Below are 24,944 nucleotides of genomic sequence, written 5' to 3'. Positions count from 1 at the left end.
ACACCGCTCCCGGGTGGGCTCGAACCACCAACCTATTGGTTAACAGCCGAACGCGCTAACCATTGAGCCACGGAAGATCAGAAATTAAATGGTTGTCACGTATTGTGGAAAAGTTTTGACTTTTAACGCTACATCTGAGACCCCACAACACCTCTTCCGGGTGGGCTCAAACCACCAACATTTCGATTAAGAGCTGGACGCGCTAATTACTGCGCCACGGAAGCCCAAAAATTAAATGTTCGTCAGGTATTGTGGAAAAACTCTAACATTTTACGTAACATCTGAGACGTCACAACACCGCTCCCGGATGGGCTCGAACCACCAACCTTTCGGTTAACAGCCGAACGCGCTAGCCATTGCGCCACGGACGCCCAAAAATTTAATGGTTGACAGGTATTGTTGAAAAGTTACGACTTTTCACGCTACATCTGAGACCCCACAAATCCTCTCTCGTTTGGGCTCGAACCACCAACCTTTCGGTTAACAGCTGAACGCACTAACCATTGCGCCACGGAAGCCCAAAAATTAAATGGTCGTCAGGTATTGTAGAAAAACTTTGGCTATTTACGTTACATTTGAGATCCAAAAACACCGCTCCCGGGTGGAATCGAACCACCAAGCTATTGGTTAACAGCCGAACGCGCTAACCATTGAGCCACGAAAGATCAGAAAATAAATGGTTATCACGTATTATGGAAAAAGTTTGACTTTTCACGCTACATCTGAGACCTCACAACACCTCTCCCGGGTGGGCTCGAACCACCAACCTTTCGATTAACAGCTGAACGCGCTAACCATTGCGCCACGGAAGCCCAAAAATTAAATGCTCGTCAGGTATTGTGGAAAAACTCTCACATTTTACGTTACATCTGAGACGTCACAACACCGCTCCCGGGAGGGCTCGAACCACCAACCTTTCGGTTAACAGCTGAACGCGCTGACCATTGCGCCACTGAAGCCCAAAAATTAAATTTTCGTCAGGTATTGAGGTAAAACTATGACTTTTTACTTCACATCCGAGACCTCACAACACCGCTCCCGGATGGGATCGAACCACCAACCTTTCGATTGACAGCCGAACGCGCTAACCATTGAGCCACGGAAGCTCAGAAATTAAATGGTTGTCACGTATTGTGGAAAACTCTGACATTTTACGTTACATCTGAGACGTCACAACACCGCTCCCGGGAGGGCTCGAACCACCAACCTTTCGGTTAACAGCTGAACGCGCTGACCATTGCGCCACTGAAGCCCAAAAATTAAATTTTCGTCAGGTATTGAGGTAAAACCTTGTCTTTTTACTTCACATCTGAGACCTCACAACACCGCTCCCGGATGGGCTCGAACCACCAACCTTTCGGTTAACAGCCGAACGCGCTAACCATTCGCCACGGACGCCCAAAAATTAAATGGTCGTCAGGTATTGTGGAAAAACTTTGGCTATTTACGTTACATTTGAGATCCAAAAACACCGCTCCCGGGTGGGCTCGAACCACCAACCTATTGGTTAACAGCCGAACGCGCTAACCATTGAGCCACGGAAGATGAGAAATTAAATGGTTGTCACGTATTGTGGAAAAGTTTTGACTTTTAACGCTACATCTGAGACCCCACAACACCTCTTCCGGGTGGGCTCGAACCACCAACCTTTCGATTAAGTGCTCGACGCGCTAATTATTGCGCCACGGAAGGCCAAAAATTAAATGTTCGTCAGGTATTGTGGAAAATCTCTGACATTTTACGTAACATCTGAGACGTCAAAACACCGCTCCCGGATGGGCTCGAACCACCAACCTTTCGGTTAACAGCCGAACGCGCTAGCCATTGCGCCACGGACGCCCAAAAATTAAATGGTTGTCAGGTTTTGTTGAAAAGTTACGACTTTTCACGCAACATCTGAGACCCCACAAAACCTCTCTTTTGGGCTCGAACCACCAACCTTTCGGTTAACAGCTGAACGCGCTAACCATTGCGCCACGGAAGCCCAAAAATTAAATGGTCGACAGGTATTGTGGAAAAACTTTGGCCATTTACGTTACATTTGAGATCCAAAAACACCGCTCCCGGGTGGGCTCGAACCACCAAGCTATTGGTTAACAGCCGAACGCGCTAACCATTGAGCCACGAAAGATCAGAAAATAAAAGGTTATCACGTATTATGGAAAAAGTTTGACTTTTCACGCTACATCTGAGACCTCACAACACCTCTCCCGGGTGGGCTCGAACCACCAACCTTTCGATTAACAACTGAACGCGCTAACCATTGAGCCACGGAAGCCCAAAAAATAAATGCTCGTCAGGTATTGAGGTAAAACTTTGATTTTTACTTCACATCCGAGACCTCACAACACCGCTCCCGGATGGGCTCGAACCACCAACCTTTCGATTAACAGCCGAACGCGCTAACCATTGAGCCACGGAAGCTCACAAATTAAATGGTTGTCACGTATTGTGGAAAAGTTTTGGCTTTTTACGCTACATCTGAGACCCCACATCACCTCTTCCGGGTGGGCTCGAACCACCAACCTTTCGATTAACAGCTGAACGCGCTAACCATTGCGCCACGGAAGCCCAAAAAATAAATGTTCGTCAGGTATTGTGGAAAAACTCTGACATTTTACGTTACATCTGAGACATCACAACACCGCTCCCGGATGGGCTAGAACCACCAACCTATTGGTTAACAGACCAACGCGCTAACCATTGAGCCACGGAAGCTCAGAAATTAAATGGTTGTCAGGTATTGTTGAAAAGTTACGACTTTTCACGCTACATCTGAGACCCCACAAAACCTCTCTCGTTTGGGCTCGAACCACCAACCTTTCGGTTAACAGCTGAACGCGCTGACCATTGCGCCACTGAAGCCCAAAAATTAAATGTTCGTCAGGTATTGTGGAAAAACTCTGACATTTTACGTTACATCTGAGACGTCACAACACTTCTCCCGGATGGGCTCGAACCACCAACCTATTGGTTAATAGCCGAACGCGCTAACCATTGAGCCACGGAAGCTCAGAAATTAAATGTTTGTCAGGTATTGATGAAAAGTTACGACTTTTCAAGCTACATCTGAGACCCCACAAAACCTCTCTCGTTTGGGCTCGAACCACCAACCTTTCGGTTAACAGCTGAACGCGCTGACCATTGCGCCACTGAAGCCCAAAAATTAAATGTTCGTCAGGTATTGTGGAAAAACTCCGACATTTTACGTTACATCTGAGACGTCACAACACTTCTCCCGGATGGGCTCGAACCACCAACCTATTGGTTAATAGCCGAACGCGCTAACCATTGCGCCACTGAAGCCCAAAAATTAAATTTTCGTCAGGTATTGAGGTAGAACTTTGACTTTTTACTTCACATCTGAGGCCTCACAACACCGCTCCCGGATGGGCTCGAACCACCAACCTTTCGGTTAACAGCCGAACGCGCTAACCATTGCGCCACGGACGCCCAAAAAAAATAGTCGTCAGGTATTGCGGAAAAACTTTGGCTATTTACGTTACATTTGAGATCCAAAAACACCGCTCCCGGGTGGGCTCGAACCACCCAGCTATTGGTTAACAGCCGAACGCGCTAACCATTGAGCCACGAAAGATAAGAAAATAAATGGTTATCACGTATTATGGAAAAAGTTTGACTTTTCACGCTTCATCTGAGACCTCACAACACCTCTCCCGGGTGGGCTCGAATACCAACCTTTCGATTAACAGCTGAACGCGCTAACCATTGCGCCACGGAAGCCCAGAAATTAAATGCTTGTCAGGTATTGTGGAAAAACTCTGACATTTTACGTTACATCTGAGACGTCACAACACCTCTTCCGGGTGGGCTCGAACCACCAACCTTTCGATTAAGTGCTCGACGCGCTAATTATTGCGCCACGGAAGGCCAAAAATTAAATGTTCGTCAGGTATTGTGGAAAATCTCTGACATTTTACGTAACATCTGAGACCTCACAACACCTCTCCCGGGTGGGCTCGAACCACCAACCTTTCGATTAACAGCTGAACGCGCTAACCATTGCGCCACGGAAGCCCAAAAAATAAATGCTCGTCAGGTATTGAGGTAAAACTTTGACTTTTTACTTCATATCCGAGACCTTACAACACCGCTCCCGGATGGGCTCGAACCACCAACCTTTCGAATAACAGCCGAACGCGCTAACCATTGAGCCACGGAAGCTCAGAAATTAAATGGTTGTCACGTATTGTGGAAAAGTTTTGACTTTTTACGCTACATCTGAGACCCCACATCACCTCTTCCGGGTGGGCTCGAACCACCAACCTTTCGATTAACAGCTGAACGCGCTAACCATTGCGCCACGGAAGCCCAAAAAATAAATGTTCGTCAGGTATTGTGGAAAAACTCTAACATTTTACGTTACATCTGAGACATCACAACACCGCTCCCGGATGGGCTAGAACCACCAACCTATTGGTTAACAGCCGAACGCGCTAACCATTGAGCCACGGAAGCTCAGAAATTAAATGGTTGTCAGGTATTGTTGAAAAGTTTCGACTTTTCACGCTACATCTGAGACCCCACAAAACCTCTCTCGTTTGGGCTCGAACCACCAACCTTTCGGTTAACAGCTGAACGCGCTGACCATTGCGCCACTGAAGCCCAAAATTTAAATGTTCGTCAGGTATTGTGGAAAAACTCTGACATTTTACGTTACATCTGAGACGTCACAACACTTCTCCCGGATGGGCTCGAACCACCAACCTATTGGTTAATAGCCGAACGCGCTAACCATTGCGCCACTGAAGCCCAAAAATTAAATTTTCGTTGGTATTGAGGTAAAACTTTGACTTTTTACTTCACATCTGAGGCCTCACAGCACCGCTCCCGGATGGGCTCGAACCACCAACCTTTCGGTTAACAGCCGAATGCGCTAACCATTCGCCACGGACGCCCAAAAATTAAATGGTCGTCAGGTATTGTGGAAAAACTTTGGCTATTTACGTTACATTTGAGATCCAAAAACACCGCTCCCGGGTGGGCTTGAACCACCAACCTATTGGTTAACAGCCGAACGCGCTAACCATTGAGCCACGAAAGCTCAGAAAATAAATGGTTGTCACGTATTGTGGAAAAGTTTTGACTTTTTACGCTACATATGAGACCCAACAACACCTCTCCCGGGTGGGCTCGAACCACCAACCTTTCGATTAACAGCTGAACGCGCTGACCATTGCGCCACTGAAGCCCAAAAATTAAATGTTCGTCAGGTATTGTGGAAAAACTCTGACATTTTACGTTACATCTGAGACGTCACAACACTTCTCCCGGATGGGCTCGAACCACCAACCTATTGGTTAATAGCCGAACGCGCTAACCATTGCGCCACTGAAGCCCAAAAATTAAATTTTCGTTGGTATTGAGGTAAAACTTTGACTTTTTACTTCACATCTGAGGCCTCACAACACCGCTCCCGGATGGGCTCGAACCACCAACCTTTCGGTTAACAGCCGAATGCGCTAACCATTCGCCACGGACGCCCAAAAATTAAATGGTCGTCAGGTATTGTGGAAAAACTTTGGCTATTTACGTTACATTTGAGATCCAAAAACACCGCTCCCGGGTGGGCTTGAACCACCAACCTATTGGTTAACAGCCGAACGCGCTAACCATTGAGCCACGAAAGCTCAGAAAATAAATGGTTGTCACGTATTGTGGAAAAGTTTTGACTTTTTACGCTACATATGAGACCCAACAACACCTCTCCCGGGTGGGCTCGAACCACCAACCTTTCGATTAACAGCTGAACGCGCTAACCATTGCGCCACGCAAGCCCAAAAATTAAATGTTCGTCAGGTATTGTGGAAAAACTCTGACATTTTACGTTACATCTGAGACGTCACAACACTTCTCCCGGATAGGCTCGAACCACCAACCAATTGGTTAACAGCCGAACGCGCTAACCATTGAGCCACAGAAGCTCAGAAATTAAATGGTTGTTAGGTTTTGTGGATAAGTGTGACATTATGCTTTGTATTATTAGTAGGCCAGTTTATGAACAGCCCCATATTAGCCTAATGTCTATTATTTATCTAATCTCTCTTGTATAAAAAGGCCCCCTCTCTGTGTTAAAAATTCAGTCTATCTCGGACCTCGATCATGTATAAATCATTGTAAATAAAACCATAGTTTTAAAGTATCAACTCCTGTGTAGTCGTACAAACACACAACATGGTGTCAGAAGTTCGTTAATGTGGTATTTAGTCGCGCGATATCACGGTTAGCTTTAATTCGTTAATCAGTAATCGACTAGATTTGCGGTCTACCTCGACACGGAAAATGCAGAACGCCGCAGCCTATCAAGTGCAACCGCCTTGCCAATTCAACTTTTCGAATTCCAATGAGTGGCCCCGATGGAGGAGGAGGTTCGAGAGATTCAGATCCGCGTCCGGTCTTAGTTCCAAGACAGGAGAGGAACAAGTCAACGCGTTAATATACATGATGGGCGACAAAGCTGATGACGTATTCTTGTCATTTACGTTTGCCACCGATGCAGAGAAGTCTGACTTCAATGTCGTTATGAATAAATTCGAAGGACATTTCATTCTCCGGAGGAACGTTATCTACGAGCGAGCAACCTTCAACTCACGAGTTCAGCAAGATGGCGAACCGGTAGAAGAGTTTATCACCGCGTGTCGAGCCCAGATTTAGAAATGTGCCTACGGAACTCTCCAAGACGAATTGCTGAGAGACCGAATAGTAGTCGGGGTGCGAGACAAAGCCCTGTCGGACAAAATGCAATTAGACGGAAACCTTACACTGGAGAAAGCGATCTCAACCGCCCGCCATGCCGAAGAAGTTCGCCGACAACAACAGGAATTAAACGCAGGAAGTTATAAAAACGGAACTCCGGCTGTTGTCGAAAAGCTTGGCTCTCGAAACACCTCTCAGACGAAGGAGAACAGGCAACCAAGAGCAACTCATCCTTCAAGACCAATTCAACGCGATCAAAAGGTTACTTCAGATACCTGCAAGAAATGCGGAATATTCGAGAAACACAATCGAGAGCGATGCCCAGCATATAGAGCAGTTTGCAGGAAGTGTAAGAAGATTGGCCGCTACGAGTGTGTGTGTCAAAGGTCAACCATCAACTACAATCGTGAGGTCACATCGCAAATGATCTCTGTGGATGAAGATGACTCAACGCCAATGGATACGTTCTTGGGAAAAGTCAGCAGCGACGAGATACAAGATCTTTGGATGGTAAACATTAGGAATAATGCAAAACAAGTTCAATTCAAGATAGATACCGGCGCGGACGTTTGCGTATTACCAGACTAGCTATACAAGGCGAAATTTCAAGACTTAGCACTGAATAAATCTGACCGACGTCTGTTTGGACCAGGGAAGACCTTGATTAACTGCAAAGGTTTCATTGAAGCCTACCTGTCAAGTAGAGATACCACCATCCATGACAAGGTCTATGTCATCGACCAATTGCAAGTTCCACTTCTGAGCCTCAGAGCAAGTGAAGACCTGAAAATATTTCAAAGAATCGATGAGCTGCAACTCACGGAGACGAGTATAAGACCAAAGGACCATTATCCTCAACTATTTACCGGCTTAGGACGAGTCAAACGAAGCTACAAACTGAAGCTGAAACCGAACGCAGTACCGTATGCAGTGACGACTCCACGTCGAGTTGCGATTCCTTTGATGTCACAAGTCGAAGCTGAATTGAAACGAATGGTGGACTTGGGAGTAATCCGGAGAGTCGAGGACCCCACAGACTGGTGCGCTCCCATGGTGGTCGTGAGAAAGGATTCTGGCGAATTAAGGATATGCGTGGATTATACGCAACTGAATAACTACGTACAACGTGAACGGTACCAGATACCGGCTGTAGACCATACGCTTGGACGACTGGCTGGAGCCGAGATCTTCTCAAAACTTGATTGTAATTCCGGTTATTGGCAGATACCGCTACATCCGGACTCCATATTACTAACGACTTTCATGACGCCATTTGGAAGATATTGCTGCAATTGCCTGCCCTTTGGTTTAACATCTGCATCCGAGCACTACCAAAGCCAAATGTCTTCGTATATTGAAGGCGTCAAGAACAGAGTTTGTCATCAGGACGACATTCTAGTATGGGGCAAGGACATGGCCGAACATGATGAAAACCTAAAGGAAGTTCTCGAAAGATTGAAAGACCAAGGAGTCACGCTCAATGAAAGGAAATGCCTCTTTGGAGTCAAAAGGATCAAGTTTTTGGGGCACGTAATAGACAGTGCCGGGATCAGTCCAGACGAGGAGAAGGTTCGAGCCATAGTCGAGATGAAATCACCATCTGATGTCGCAGAGCTACGTCGTCTATTAGGAATGGTAAATTATCTTGGAAAGTTCATTCCCCGAATGGCCGAGCAGCTTAAACCACTAAGTAGTCTATTGAGCACCAAGAACAGCTGGATTTGGGGCCCAAGTCAAGAAATGGCCTTCAAATACCTCAAGACGACGCTCACAAGCAAGCCTGTTTTGGGTATCTTCGATCTGAGGAAGCCAACAGTAGTATCCGCCGATGCGTCAAGCTATGGGATTGGAGCAATACTTCGACAAGAACAAGCCAATGGAACTTACAAAGTCATTGCCTATGCCTCGAAGACGTTATCCTCGACAGAACAACGCTATGCGCAGATCGAGAAGGAGGCGTATGCACTAACGTGGGCATGCCAGCGATTTGAGGATTTCATAACGGGTATAACAATAAAGCTAGAAACTGATCATCAGCCCCTTGTTTCCATATTGCATTCGAAACAACTGGACGATTTATCTCCGAGACTGCAAAGGCTACGTCTACGCATGATGCGATACTCGTACAAGGTCTCCTACGTGCCTGGAAAATCCTTAGTTGCCGCTGATACATTGTCTAGAGCTCCGTTGATAGACGTTGACGACAACGAGCTACAACAAGAAATTTCTGCTCACGTACAGTTAGTAATGATGAACCTACCCACTACAGATCCAAAGCTTGCGGAAATTCTTCATAAACAACAGGAAGATGCTACATGCAGAACATTACAACGTTACCTCGAACATGGATGGCCGGAGAAAAAACGCGTACACAGTAGTTGTAATGACTACTTCAGCTACAGGCATGAAATCACCATCCAAGACGGAATCATCATGAAAGGCAGCAGACTGCTCATTCCAAGTTCCATGCGTCCAGAAATAATGGATCGAATTCATCAAGGTCACATGGGAATCGTCAAATGTCGAGAAAGAGCCAAACAATCCGTCTGGTGGCCTGGAATTTCACGGGAAATCGAAGATAAGGTGAAAAGATGCGAACGATGACTCAAAGAATCAGTCAACTTTCATGGGCCCTTAAAGCCAACAAGCTTACCCGAACGACCATGGCAAGCAGTTGCCATAGATATGCTACATCATGGGGGAAAATGGTACCTGGTCATGATGGACTACTACTCAAAATATCTGGAATTGGCTCGAATGAAAGATCAAACTACAAAAACTGTCATCGAGATCATCGAAGATATATTTGCACGACACGGAATTCCAGAGGTGGTCCGCAGCGATAATGGCACTAATTTATCAGCGACAAGAACCTTGGAATTCATCGCATTCTCCAAGAAATATGGATTTCGATCTATCACGAGCAGCCCAAGATATCCTCAAAGTAATGGGTTCGCAGAAGCAGCAGTAAAGACAGCGAAATCCATTTTAAAGAAATCTGACAACATCCCTTTGGCACTCTTGGCGTACCGATCTACACCGACGTCCAATGGTTTCAGTCCAGCACAAATGCTTATGAGTCGCCATCTCCGAACAACGCTCCCATTACCGTCAAACATGCTTGTCCCGACAATCTTATCAGCAGAACGTATCAAAGAAACATCACTAACGCAGAAAAAAACTCAAACGAAATTACGACCAACGCCATAGAGTCAGAGAGCTACACAAATTAGATCTTGGGAAAAGGGTATGGATAACCGATTTACGCAAAGAAGGAACCGTTGTCGAGAAAGCAGAGGAGCCCCGATCATATATAATCGAGACGTCTAAAGGAAGGATTCGAAGAAACCGGTTCCATCTAGTTCCCCTACCGGACAGTCATCAAAATCACGGAATCAAGTCTTTCACTCCGGAATCAAGTATTGGCCCAGAGGACGTCATAGATCCACCAAACATCATTGATCGAGAGGAACCTGTCTCTGAGCCAGCCCATGACAATCATCCATGCAATGCTGAAAACATTCAAGATACCGACAGAGAGAACTTGCGAGCTGATCCATCTGAGTCCAATACCACGAGGTCACCGGAAAGTACGAATAAGAGAAAGACAAGAAGCAAATTGCCAAAAGACGACAAAGGGACAGTAACACGATCCGGAAGAATCTCAAAGCCATCGACTAAGTTAAAATTATAAAACGCATTCTTATTTGTATAAAAATAGGGGATGTGACATTATGCTTTGTATTATTAGTAGGCCAGTTTATGAACAGCCCCATATTAGCTTAATGTCTATTATTTATCTAATCTCTCGTGTATAAAAAGGCCCCCTCTCTGTGTTAAAAATTCAGTCTATCTCGGACCTCGATCATGTATAAATCATTGTAAATAAAACCATAGTTTTAAAGTATCAACTCCTGTGTAGTCGTACAAACACACAACAATAAGTTATGACTTTTTACGTTACATCTGAGACCCTACAACACCTCTCCCAGGTGGGCTCGAACCACCATCCTTTCGGTTAACAGCCGAACGCGCTAACCATTGCGCCATGGAAGCCCAAAAGTTAAATGGTTGTCACGTATTGTGGAAAAACTCTGACATTTTACGTTACATCTGAGACCCCACAACACCTCTTCCGGTGGGCTCGAACCACCAACCTTTCGATTAACAGCTGAACGCGCTAACCATTGCGCCACGGAAGTCCAAAAGTTAAATGTTCGTCAGGTATTGTGGAAAAACTCTGACATTTTACGTTACATCTGAGACCCCACAACACCTCTTCCGGTGGGCTCGAACCACCAACCTTTCGATTAAGTGCTCGACGCGCTAATTATTGCGCCACGGAAGCTCAGAAATTAAATGGTCGTCAGGTATTGTGGAAAAACTTTGGCTATTTACGTTACATTTGATATCCAAAAACACCGCTCCCGGGTGGGCTCGAACCACCAAGCTAATGGTTAACAGCCGAACGCGCTAACCATTGAGCCACGAAAGATCAGAAAATAAATGGTTAACACGTATTATGGAAAAGTTACGACTTTTCACGCTACATCTGAGACCCCACAAAACCTCTCTTTTGGGCTCGAACCACCAACCTTTCGGGTAACAGCTGAACGCGCTAGCCATTGCGCCACGGAAGCCCAAAAATTAAATGGTCGTCAGGTATTGTGGAAAAACTCTGACATTTTACGTTACATCTGAGACGTCACAACACCGCTCCCGGGTGGGCTCGAACCACCAACCTTTCGGTTAACAGCTGAACGCGCTGACCATTGCGCCACTGAAGCCCAAAAATTAAATTTTCGTCAGGTATTGAGGGAAAACTTTGACTTTTTACTTCACATCCGAGACCTCACAACACCGCTCCCGGATGGGCTCGAACCACCAACCTTTCGATTGACAGCCGAACGCGCTAACCATTGAGCCACGGAACCTCAGAAATTAAATGGTTGTCAGGTTTTGTTGAAAAGTTACGACTTTTCACGCTACATCTGAGACCCCACAAAACCTCTCTTTAGGGCTCGAACCACCAACCTTTCGGTTAACAGCTGAACGCGCTAACCATTGCGCCACGGAAGCCCAAAAATTAAATGGTCGTCAGGTATTGTGGAAAAACTTTGGCTATTTACGTTACATTTGATATCCAAAAACACCGCTCCCGGGTGGGCTCGAACCACCAAGCTAATGGTTAACAGCCGAACGCGCTAACCATTGAGCCACGAAAGATCAGAAAATAAATGGTTAACACGTATTATGGAAAAAGTTTGACTTTTCACGCTACATCTGAGACCTCACAACACCTCTCCCGGGTGGGCTCGAACCACCAACCTTTCGATTAACAGCTGAACGCGCTAACCATTGCGCCACGGAAGCCCAAAAAATAAATGCTCGTCAGGTATTGAGGTAAAACTTTGAATTTTTACTTCACATCCGAGACCTCACAACACCGCTCCCGGATGGGCTCGAACCACCAACCTTTCGATTAACAGCCGAACGCGCTAACCATTGAGCCACGGAAGCTCAGAAATTAAATGGTTGTCACGTATTGTGGAAAAGTTTTGACTTTTTACGCTACATCTGAGACCCCACATCACCTCTTCCGGGTGGGCTCGAACCACCAACCTTTCGATTAACAGCTGAACGCGCTAACCATTGCGCCACGGAAGCCCAAAAATTAAATGTTCGTCAGGTATTGTGGAAAAACTCTGACATTTTACGTTACATCTGAGACCCCACAACACCTCTTCCGGTGGGCTCGAACCACCAACCTTTCGATTAAGTGCTCGACGCGCTAATTATTGCGCCACGGAAGGCCAAAAATGAAATGTTCGTCAGGTATTGTGGAAAAACTCTGACATTTTACGTAACATCTGAGACGTCACAACACCGCTCCCGGATGGGCTCGAACCACCAACCTTTCGGTTAACAGCCGAACGCGCTAGCCATTGAGCCACGGAAGCCCAAAAATTAAATGCTCGTCAGGTATTGTGGAAAAACTCTGACATTTTACGTTACATCTGAGACGTCACAACACCGCTCCCGGGAGGGCTCGAACCACCAACCTTTCGGTTAACAGCTGAACGCGCTGACCATTGCGCCATTGAAGCCCAAAAATTAAATTTTCGTCAGGTATTGAGGTAAAACTTTGACTTTTTACTTCACATCCGAGACCTCACAACACCGCTCCCGGATGGGCTCGAACCACCAACCTTTCGATTGACAGCCGAACGCGCTAACCATTGAGCCACGGAAGCTCAGAAATTAAATGGTTGTCACGTATTGTGGAAAAGTTTTGACTTTTTACGTTACATCTGAGACCCCACAACACCTCTTCCGGGCGGGCTCGAACCACCAACCCTTCGATTAACAGCTGAACGCGCTAACCATTGCGCCACGGAAGCCCAAAAGTTAAATGTTCGTCAGGTGTTGGGGAAAAACTCTGACATTTTACGTTACATCTGAGACGTCACAACACCGCTCCCGGGAGGGCTCGAACCACCAACCTTTCGGTTAACAGCTGAACGCGCTGACCATTGCGCCACTGAAGCCCAAAAATTAAATTTTCGTCAGGTATTGAGGTAAAACCTTGACTTTTTACTTCTCATCTGAGACCTCACAACACCGCTCCCGGATGGGCTCGAACCACCAACCTTTCGGTTAACAGCCGAACGCGCTAACCATTCGCCAAGGACGCCCAAAAATTAAATGGTCGTCAGGTATTGTGGAAAAACTTTGGCTATTTACGTTACATTTGAGATCCAAAAACACCGCTCCCGGGTGGGCTCGAACCACCAACCTATTGGTTAACAGCCGAACGCGCTAACCATTGAGCCACGGAAGATCAGAAATTAAATGGTTGTCACGTATTGTGGAAAAGTTTTGACTTTTAACGCTACATCTGAGACCCCACAACACCTCTCCCGGGTGGGCTCGAACCACCAACCTTTCGATTAACAGCTGAACGCGCTAACCATTGCGCCACGGAAGCCCAAAAAATAAATGCTCGTCAGGTATTGAGGTAAAACTTTGACTTTTTACTTCACATCCGAGACCTCACAACACCGCTCCCGGATGGGCTCGAACCACCAACCTTTCGATTAACAGCCGAACGCGCTAACCATTGAGCCACGGAAGCTCAGAAATTAAATGGTTGTCACGTATTGTGGAAAAGTTTTGACTTTTTACGCTACATCTGAGACCCCACATCACCTCTTCCGGGTGGGCTCGAACCACCAACCTTTCGATTAACAGCTGAACGCGCTAACCATTGCGCCACGGAAGCCCAAAAATTAAATGTTCGTCAGGTACTGTGGAAAAACTCTGACATTTTACGTTGCATCTGAGACCCCACAACACCTCTTCCGGTGGGCTCGAACCACCAACCTTTCGATTAAGTTCTCGACGCGCTAATTATTGCGCCACGGAAGGCCAAAAATTAAATGTTCGTCAGGTATTGTGGAAAAACTCTGACATTTTACGTAACATCTGAGACGTCACAACACCGCTCCCGGATGGGCTCGAACCACCAACCTTTCGGTTAACAGCCGAACGCGCTAGCCATTGCGCCACGGAAGCCCAAAAATTAAATGCTCGTCAGGTATTGTGGAAAAACTCTGACATTTTACGTTACATCTGAGACGTCACAACACCGCTCCCGGGAGGGCTCGAACCACCAACCTTTCGGTTAACAGCTCAACGCGCTGACCATTGCGCCACTGAAGCCCAAAAATTAAATTTTCGTCAGGTATTGAGGTAAAACCTTGACTTTTTACTTCTCATCTGAGACCTCACAACACCGCTCCCGGATGGGCTCGAACCACCAACCTTTCGGTTAACAGCCGAACGCGCTAACCATTCGCCACGGACGCCCAAAAATTAAATGGTCGTCAGGTATTGCGGAAAAACTTTGGCTATTTACGTTACATTTGAGATCCAAAAACACCGCTCCCGGGTGGGCTCGAACCACCAACCTATTGGTTAACAGCCGAACGCGCTAACCATTGAGCCACGGAAGATCAGAAATTAAATGGTTGTCACGTATTGTGGAAAAGTTTTGACTTTTAACGCTACATCTGAGACCCCACAACACCTCTTCCGGGTGGGCTCAAACCACCAACCTTTCGATTAAGAGCTGGACGCGCTAATTACTGCGCCACGGAAGCCCAAAAATTAAATGTTCGTCAGGTATTGTGGAAAAACTCTGACATTTTACGTAACATCTGAGACGTCACAACACCGCTCCCGGATGGGCTCGAACCACCAACCTTTCGGTTAACAGCCGAACGCGCTAGCCATTGCGCCACGGACGCCCAAAAATTAAATGGTTGTCAGGTATTGTTGAAAAGTTACGACTTTTCACGCTACATCTGAGACCCCACAAATCCTCTCTCGTTTGGGCTCGAACCACCAACCTTTCGGTTAACAGCTGAACGCACTAACCATTGCGCCACGGAAGCCCAAAAATTAAATGGTCGTCAGGTATTGTAGAAAAACTTTGGCTATTTACGTTATATTTGAGATCCAAAAACACCGCTCCCGGGTGGGCTCGAACCACCAAGCTATTGGTTAACAGCCGAACGCGCTAACCATTGAGCCACGAAAGATCAGAAAATAAATGGTTATCACGTATTATGGAAAAAGTTTGACTTTTCACGCTACATCTGAGACCTCACAACACCTCTCCCGGGTGGGCTCGAACCACCAACCTTTCGATTAACAGCTGAACGCGCTAACCATTGCGCCACGGAAGCTCAAAAATAAAATGCTCGTCAGGTATTGTGGAAAAACTCTCACATTTTACGTTACATCTGAGACGTCACAACACCGCTCCCGGGAGGGCTCGAACCACCAACCTTTCGGTTAACAGCTGAACGCGCTGACCATTGCGCCACTGAAGCCCAAAAATTAAATTTTCGTCAGGTATTGAGGTACAACTATGACTTTTTACTTCACATCCGAGACCTCACAACACCGCTCCCGGATGGGATCGAACCACCAACCTTTCGATTGACAGCCGAACGCGCTAACCATTGAGCCACGGAAGCTCAGAAATTAAATGGTTGTCACGTATTGTTTGGACAATCTTGTTTTTTGATCTAATAGTTCTCGATGTGATTATATTTTTTATCTAAAGATGTTTTAATGACTATGAATTCACTAGTATATAAGGGGAAGCAATAATATTAATCAATCAGTTGTGTTTTGAGTGGTTTCTGAAATAACAATGTAACGGGTGTTCCAGTTTTTAATAAAGCTTAGTTATTGTTACCATAGCACAGTTTAACTTCTTCATTCGTCAAGTATCCCAGTTTAGTCGCGATTCATTTTGGTCCGTCGAGCCGGATCTCAACATTTCAGTTGAACTTACAACTCAATTGAAGGGATTCAACAAATTTCGCGTTGAAGTAATTGGAACTTGGAAGGAGCCAGAAAGGGAAGCACCACATCATGGACACCTTACTGAATAAACGACGTGCCATCAAAGGACAAATAACAAGGCTCGAGAACATAGTCACTGGACACGCTACGCAGCCACTGGTAGACATCGCCGTGAAGACCTACCAGGAGAAAGCAGACAAAATCGTGGTAGAACTGGAAAACTTACAAGAAGCCATCATCCAGGCGAGTACAGAAGCTAACTTTGACGCCTATGAAGCCACCTTTAATCAACTAATTGGACGAGCTGAAACTCTCAGCATATTTTTTAACGATCTTCTGTGCCAACGCCAAGCAAGCTCACAACAATTGAACACACCTCAAACGACTGCAGACATTAAACTTCCTAAAATGGAACTGCCAATCTTCAGCGGAAGCTACGTCGAATGGTTCACCTTCTATGATCTATTTACTGCCATGGTTCACAATTCGACCTTGTCTGGGGCGCAAAAACTACAGTATTTGAAGTCATCACTGAGAGGAGAAGCCGCTTTACTCATCAAATCCTTCCTGATAACTGACGACAATTATGCTGAAGCTTGGAACATTCTCATAAACCGCTATAACAACACCAGGGAAATAATAGACGCACACCTCAAGAGATTGTTTAACCAACCAGCGAGCAAGGAAGAATCTGCCTCTGCCATCCGATGCCTGATAGACACTACTACCGAATGCATACGATCATTAAAGGTCCTAAAGGAACCAGTCGAATATTGGGACTCTATCCTGGTGCATATCGTCAAGGAGAAACTAGATCCTGATTCCCGTCGGCAATGGGAATTATCCTTAGCGGGGTCCAACAGACCAACATTCCAAGAACAAACGTCATTCCTGGAGCAACGAGCTCGAGCGCTTACAGCCGCGCAGCCAATGAATCATTCACAGAGAGCCAAGCCTATCACATATCCTCGCAAGAACACACTCACTCATCACGGTGCTGTTAGAGATCGGTGCAACATCTGTAATGAAGCCCACAACATATACCGGTGTGAGACCCTCCTGAAAGCCAAGGTAGAAGACCGATGGAAAATGGTAAAAAAACACTCGCTATGTTATAACTGTTTGCGGTCCGACCACCGCACCTCTACGTGCAAGTCTGGGAATTGCCGAAAATGTCCGTCCAAACACAATACTTTATTACATCAAGACATAAGAGAAGAAGAATCTACACCATCAAATGCAACTGGACCCAACTGTCTACTATCCAGAGGAGATAGACCATCATCTCAAGTCATACTAGCCACCGCCATGATTCAGGTTGAGTTATCAACGGGAGAACTTCAGTCCGTACGAGCACTCTTAGACTCCGGTTCCCAAGCCAGCTTCATCACCGAAAGATGTTACAAGAGTCTACAACTGAAAAGAAAACGTTTCACAGTTACTGTGGGAGGACTTGGTGAGATAGACGTCGGCACTTCTCGTGGCAGTGTTCAGCTAAACATAAATTCAAGAGATGGCTGTCCTCTCGAGGTTAACGCCTTAATTCTGCGAAGCATTACCGAAGACATTCCAAGGTTTCCTATCAACACTGAAACCTGGGATCATATCAAGGGATTGACACTGGCGGACCCAACCTTTGACCAGCCTAGCTCAATTGACGTATTGTTGGGAGCAGACATCTACCTATACCTAATACGAGATGGTGTTTGTACGGGACGACCAGGCACAGCAGGAGCTTTCAAAACTGTTTTCGGTTGGGCGATCTGTGGGCCAGCTGACTTACCAACCTTGATGAAGCCTCTGCCCGATGTTAGAGCTCATTTCGTCACCATAGAAGAACAGCTGGCAAGGTTCTGGGAGCTAGAAGAAATCTCTCCGAAAAGAGCACTAACCAGGATTGAACAAGAATGTGAAGATCACTTTCGCAACACCTTTAAACGAGACGGGTCGGGGAGATACGTCGTACGCTTACCACTTAAACAAGAAAGTAAACTAGGAGACTCAAGGAAGATGGCGATTAGAAGATTCCTTCATATGGAGAAGCGATTACATGCCAATCCTAGCCTGTTCGAGCAGTATCGGTTATTCATGGATGAGTACCGCAACCTAGGACACATGGTACCTGTACCGCAAGATGAAGATCTCAAGGCCAATTCATTCTACCTTCCACATCATCCCGTAATCAAGGAGAGCAGTAGTACTACTAAGCTCAGGGTCGTCTTCGACGCGTCAGCCAAGTCAACTACTGGAATGTCACTTAACGATTGTCTACTGGTCGGGCCCAAGATACAAGATGACCTGATAGCGCTATTACTTCGCTTCAGATTGCATGCAGTAGCCATGACTGCCGACATCGCCAAGATGTACAGACAGATCATGGTAAACCAAGAAGACATCAATCTTCAGCGAATTGTGTGGCGAAGCAATCCATCAGAACCAATACTCGATTACCAGCTACTCACGGTCACCTATGGAACAGCCTCGGCGCCATTCCAAGCCACCAGGGTCCTTAAACAATTAGCCGCGGATGTCGCCCACAAATATCCGAAGGCTGCTCAGGCCTTGCGAAATGATTTCTATATGGATGACCTAATGACTGGGACAGATTCCACTAAGAAGGCTAGACAATTGCAAGTCGAACTTCTGCAAGCCACCAGTGAAGGAGGATTCCAGCTGAGAAAATGGGTGTCCAACGATCCAGCTCTACTGAGTTCCCTACCTGCGGACATGCGAGAAATTCAAACCCCTCTAAGTTTCGACAATGACGAATCTATTAAAACCCTTGGACTCTTATGGACACCGGCCGCTGACTACTTCTCGTTTTTGGTCAGCAGACCAACCGGGACTGACTTGATAACAAAACGAAGGATTCTCTCGGAAACTGCGAAGGTTTTCGATCCACTCGGATTACTGTCGCCAGTCATTATACAAGCCAAACTCTTGCTTCAAGATTTGTGGAAGGTCAAGATAGACTGGGATGATGAATTGCCCGCGACACTGGCACACAGATGGAGAACATTCCAAGCTAACCTACCGTTAGTTGAATCCATAACCATTCCACGACACATGTCTCAGCGCCACGCCCACCAAATCAGTCTCCAAGGATTTTCTGATGCGTCCGAAAAAGCCTACGCTGCTGCCATATACTTGAAAACAACAGCTCCAACTGGTAACGTTCAAATACGCCTAATAGCTGCTAAGACCAAGGTGGCACCGCTTAAACAAGTCTCTTTGCCAAAACTCGAACTGTGCGGTGCTGTTCTCCTCGCCCGGTTGGTCAAGTTAGTCCGGGAGGCCTTGAAGATCACTGCCTTGGAAGTACATTGTTGGACGGACTCTATGACGGTCTTAGGCTGGCTGGCGTCGCAACCGCAAAGATGGAAGACGTTCATTGCAAATAGAATTTCGGAAATTCAAGATACAATTCCTGAAGCACAATGGCATCACGTTAAGGGAGAAGATAATCCAGCTGATTGCGCATCACGTGGGGTCTCAGCAGCCGAGTTATTGACGCATCCATTATGGTGGGAAGGACCACGATGGCTCATCAACTGGTCACATTCCAAGGAGCGAACCATCCTTACGGAGACCGAAGACTGCCTCCTGGAAGCTCGTCCGATCCCTCAAACTTCAATGCATGGGAGGATAGATCTTACCTTACTGGATATATATTCATCGTTTACGAAGCTACTCCGTGTCACTGCCTACATCCAACGGTTTACCAAGAATGCCCGCGGCAAATCGAACAAAACTAGCGGACCATTGTCCGTAATAGAGATCGACGCGGCATTGAAACACTGGATAAAAGCCGTCCAGCAGCAAGCCTTTAATGAAGAGATTTGTTGTCTTAATAACAAGAGTCAACTATCAACAAGGAGCAAACTACTTTCATTAAACCCCTTCGTAGACGCTGAAGGGCTATTGAGGGTAGGAGGTCGCATCCGGAAATCTAATCTTAACACGGATCAAATCCATCCCATCATTTTGCCAAGACACAGCAAACTGGTCGACTTACTAATTAATTATGAACACCTGAAACATCTCCATGCTGGAAGTCAACTATTAATCACGGTCCTTCAACGACGTTTTTGGATTGTTGGAATACGCGACGCAGTGAGGTTCCATATCAGACGATGCATCCCATGTACAAGACAGAAAGCGACAATGCTTCAACAACAAATGGGAGACTTACCCGCCGCACGAGTGAATCCAGCCAGAGCGTTTTTGAAATGTGGGGTAGACTATGCTGGACCATTTTTCCTCAAAGCCATAAAGGGTCGTGGCCAACGGACTTTCAAGGCGTATGTAGCATTATTCGTATGTTTCACCACTAGAGCTATTCATTTGGAAGTCGTTAGTGATATGACCACCGATGCGTTTTTGGCCGCACTGAAACGTTTTGTTGCAAGACGAGGGAAGAGCTCCGATATATATAGTGACTGTGGCTCTAATTTTGTCGGTGCCAGCAGAGAGTTGCGAGAATTTCTCAAATTCATGTCCTCGTCAGCCAACAATGCTTCAATCACGAGATGGACCACGGATGAGGGAATTCAGTGGCATTTCAACCCGCCTTCGGCACCACACTTTGGAGGACTATGGGAAGCAGGAGTAAAGTCAATGAAACACCATCTTAAACGAGTAGTAGCACTGGCGACGCTATCATACGAAGAGATGTCCACGTTATTATGTCAAATAGAGGCTTGTCTAAATTCTAGGCCTCTGTCCGCTCTAACAACGGATCCCGAAAGTTTGGCTACCCTCACACCTGGACATTTTCTAATTGGCGATGCACTGACCGCAGTCCCTGAAGCAGATCTCACCAACCTAAACACCAATCGATTATCCCGATGGCAGCGAGGCCAACAATTACTGCAGCATTTCTGGCGAAGATGGCGAAATGAGTACTTAACACGTCTCCAACAGCGTCCGAAATGGGTCTCTCAGAAACGAAATCTTGAAGTTGGGGACCTCGTGATCCTGAAAGAAGAGGATTTGCCACCAACAAAATGGAAAATGGGACGAGTGCAGGATGTCCACCCAGGAGCTGACGGCTGCGTACGAGTAGCATCTGTAAAAACTGCGGACCGTATACTTAAACGGCCTGTTACCAAACTTTGCTTGTTACCATTGGATTAATTGACGCAATTTACAATGTTAAAATCTTAATATTTTAAGGACACCGGAATGTTTGGACAATCTTGTTTTTTGATCTAATAGTTCTCGATGTGATTATATTTTTTATCTAAAGATGTTTTAATGACTATGAATTCACTAGTATATAAGGGGAAGCAATAATATTAATCAATCAGTTGTGTTTTGAGTGGTTTCTGAAATAACAATGTAACGGGTGTTCCAGTTTTTAATAAAGCTTAGTTATTGTTACCATAGCACAGTTTAACTTCTTCATTCGTCAAGTATCCCAGTTTAGTCGCGATTCACGTATTGTGGAAAAGTTTTGACTTTTTACGCTACATCTGAGACCCCACAACACCTCTTCCGGGTGGGCTCGAACCACCAACCTTTCGATTAACAGCTGAACGCGCTAACCATTGCGCCACGGAAGCCCAAAAATTAAATGTTCGTCAGGTATTGTGGAAAAACTCTGACATTTTACGTTACATCTGAGACATCACAACACCGCTCCCGGATGGGCTAGAACCTCCAACCTATAGGTTAACAGCCGAACGCGCTAACCATTGAGCCACGGAAGCTCAGAAATTAAATGGTTGTCAGGTATTGATGAAAAGTTACGACTTTTCAAGCTACATCTGAGACCCCACAAAACCTCTCTCGTTTGGGCTCGAACCACCAACCTTTCGGTTAACAGCTGAACGCGCTGACCATTGCGCCACTGAAGCCCAAAAATTAAATGTTCGTCAGGTATTGTGGAAATTTACCTTGATTTTTAATAACATTTTCAAAATCGACGTTTCACGGCCAAAGAAGCATACTTTGAGTATTTCTTCACTATTTTCAAATATGTTCACTGAAACCATTATTTTTATACTTTTTGCTTTAATTCAAGCAATGTAACGATATTCATTCAAAAAACTGTTAAAATTCAATTTTCAATAAGAAATCGTTGTCACGGATATTGTATCTTGAAGAAAAAAAACATGCGATTTTTTCGGTACACTTTTGAATGCATTTTTTTGGAGAAATGTTTGACCGAATTCAGCTTAATTCCCTATAAAACACTCTTTGAAAGTGATTTCATCTTGATTGAACAATAATTAAAAATTTACCTCGATTTTAATAACATTTTCAAAATCGACGTTTCACGGCCAAAGAAGCATACTTTGAGTATTTCTTCACTATTTTCAAATATGTTCACTGAAACCATCATTTTTATACTTTTTGCTTTAATTCAAGCAATGTAACGATATTCATTCAAAAAACTGTTAAAATTCAATTTTCAATAAGAAATCGTTGTCACGGATATTGTATCTTGAAGAAAAAAAACATGCGATTTTTTCGGTACACTTTTGAATGCATTTTTTTGGAGAAATGTTTGACCGAATTCAGCTTAATTCCCTATAAAACACTCTTTGAAAGTGATTTCATCTTGATTGAACAATAATTAAAAATTTACCTCGATTTTTAATAACATTTTCAAAATCGACGTTTCACGGCCAAAGAAGCATACTTTGAGTATTTCTTCACTATTTTCAAATATGTTCACTGAAACCATTATTTTTATACTTTTTGCTTTAATTCAAGCAATGTAACGATATTCATTCAAAAAACTGTTAAAATTCAATTTTCAGTAAGAAATCGTATTCACGGATTTTGTGTCATGAAGAAGAAAAACCTGCGATTTTTTCGGTACTTTTTTGAATGAATTTTTTTCTGGAGAAATGTTTGACCGAATTTAGCTTAATTCCCTATAAAACACTCATTAAAAGTGATTTCATCTCGATTGAACAATAAATAAAAATGTACCTCGATTTTTAATAACATTTTCAAAATCGACGTTTCACGGCCAAAGAAGCATATTTTGAGTATTTCTTCACTATTTTCAAAAATAACCACTGAAACCATTATTTTTATACTTTTTGCTTTAATTCAAGCAAATGTAACGATATTCATTCAACAAACTGTTAAAATTCAATTTTAAATAAGAAATCGTTGTCACGGATTTTGTATCTTGAAGAAAAAAAACATGCGATTTTTTCGGTACTTTTTTGAATGCATTTTTTTCTGGAGAAATTTTTGACCGAATTCAGCTTAATTCCCTACAAAACACTCAATAAAAGTGATTTCATCTCGATTGAACAATAAATAAAAATGTACCTCGATTTTTAATAACATTTTCACAATCGACGTAACTCGGCCTAAGAAAAACATTTTGAGTATTTGTTCACTATTTACAAATATATTCACTGAAACCATTATTTTTATACTTTTTGCTTTAATTCAAGCAAATGTAACGATATTCATTCAAAAAACTGTTAAAATTCAATTTTTCAATAAGAAATCGTTGTCACGGATTTTGTATCTTGAAGAAAAAAAACATGCGATTTTTTCGGTACTTTTTTGAATGCATTTTTTTCTGGAGAAATTTTTGACCGAATTCAGCTTAATTCCCTACAAAACACTCAATAAAAGTGATTTCATCTCGATTGAACAATAAATAAAAATGTACCTCGATTTTTAATAACATTTTCACAATCGACGTAACTCGGCCTAAGAAAAACATTTTGAGTATTTGTTCACTATTTACAAATATATTCACTGAAACCATTATTTTTATACTTTTTGCTTTAATTCAAGCAAATGTAACGATATTCATTCAAAAAACTGTTAAAATTCAATTTTTCAATAAGAAATCGTTGTCACGGATTTTGTATCTTGAAGAAGAAAAACATGCGATTTTTTCGGTACTTTTTTGAATGCATTTTTTTCTGCAGAAATTTTTGACCGAATTCAGCTTAATTCCCTATAAAACACTCATTGAAAGTGATTTCACCTCGATTGAACAATAAATAAAAATGTACCTCGATTTTTAATAACATTTTCAAAATCGACGTAACTCGGCCTAAGAAAAACATTTTGAGTATTTGTTCACTGTTTTCAAATATAACCACTCAAACCATTATTTTTGTAATTTTTGCGTTAATTCAAGCAAATGTAACGATATTCATTCAACAAACTGTTAAAATTCAATTTTAAATAAGAAATCGTTGTCACGGATTTTGTATCTTGAAGAAAAAAAACATGCGATTTTTTCGGTACACTTTTGAATGCATTTTTTTCTGGAGAAATGTTTGACCGAATTCAGCTTAATTTCCTATAAAACACTCATTGAAAGTGATTTCATCTCGATTGAACAATAATTAAAAATTTACCTCGATTTTTAATAACATTTTCAAAATCGACGTTTCACGGCCAAATAAGCTTACTTTGAGTATTTCTTCACTATTTTCAAATATAACCACTGAAACCATTATTTTTATACTTTTTGCTTTAATTCAAGCAATGTAACGATATTCATTCAAAAAACTGTTAAAATTCAATTTTCAGTAAGAAATCGTATTCACGGATTTTGTGTCTTGAAGAAGAAAAACCTGCGATTTTTTCGGTACTTTTTTGAATGAATTTTTTTCTGGAGAAATGTTTGACCGAATTTAGCTTAATTCCCTATAAAACACTCATTAAAAGTGATTTCATCTCGATTGAACAATAAATAAAAATGTACCTCGATTTTTAATAACATTTTCAAAATCGACGTTTCACGGCCAAAGAAGCATATTTTGAGTATTTCTTCACTATTTTCAAAAATAACCACTGAAACCATTATTTTTATACTTTTTGCTTTAATTCAAGCAAATGTAACGATATTCATTCAA

General features: G+C 43.9%; 2 protein-coding genes and 4 non-coding genes across 6 annotated transcripts; 2 read left to right on the top strand and 4 right to left on the bottom strand.

The window, feature by feature from the left end:
- Window positions 1–1,033: 1,033 nt before the first annotated feature.
- On the bottom strand, window positions 1,034–1,106 carry TRNAD-GUC (transfer RNA aspartic acid (anticodon GUC)). Its single transcript has one exon. It is a non-coding gene; the product is annotated as a tRNA-Asp (tRNA).
- Window positions 1,107–11,578: 10,472 nt separating this feature from the next.
- TRNAD-GUC (transfer RNA aspartic acid (anticodon GUC)) lies at window positions 11,579–11,651 on the bottom strand. The gene has a single exon. It is a non-coding gene; the product is annotated as a tRNA-Asp (tRNA).
- A 1,247-nt stretch (window positions 11,652–12,898) lies between these two features.
- TRNAD-GUC (transfer RNA aspartic acid (anticodon GUC)) lies at window positions 12,899–12,971 on the bottom strand. The gene has a single exon. It is a non-coding gene; the product is annotated as a tRNA-Asp (tRNA).
- Window positions 12,972–15,688: 2,717 nt separating this feature from the next.
- TRNAD-GUC (transfer RNA aspartic acid (anticodon GUC)) lies at window positions 15,689–15,761 on the bottom strand. Its single transcript has one exon. It is a non-coding gene; the product is annotated as a tRNA-Asp (tRNA).
- Window positions 15,762–16,164: 403 nt separating this feature from the next.
- LOC149667765 (uncharacterized) lies at window positions 16,165–18,433 on the top strand. The gene is made up of 2 exons (XM_089840931.1): window positions 16,165–18,361; window positions 18,420–18,433. Exons 1-2 carry the CDS (start codon window positions 16,165–16,167, stop codon window positions 18,431–18,433), a joined length of 2,211 nt encoding a protein of 736 aa, XP_089697057.1.
- Window positions 18,434–18,435: 2 nt separating this feature from the next.
- Window positions 18,436–21,231, top strand: LOC149667764 (uncharacterized). Its single transcript, XM_089840929.1, has one exon. It carries the CDS (start codon window positions 18,436–18,438, stop codon window positions 21,229–21,231), a length of 2,796 nt encoding a protein of 931 aa, XP_089697055.1.
- Window positions 21,232–24,944: the final 3,713 nt, after the last annotated feature.

Source organism: Phalangium opilio, unplaced genomic scaffold (genome assembly GCF_054372755.1).
Source record: "Phalangium opilio isolate 3A_F unplaced genomic scaffold, DU_Popi_V2 ptg000056l_1, whole genome shotgun sequence".
In the NCBI taxonomy this organism is placed as follows: domain Eukaryota; kingdom Metazoa; phylum Arthropoda; class Arachnida; order Opiliones; family Phalangiidae; genus Phalangium; species Phalangium opilio.
This window is presented reverse-complemented; position numbering and strand designations above follow the sequence as displayed.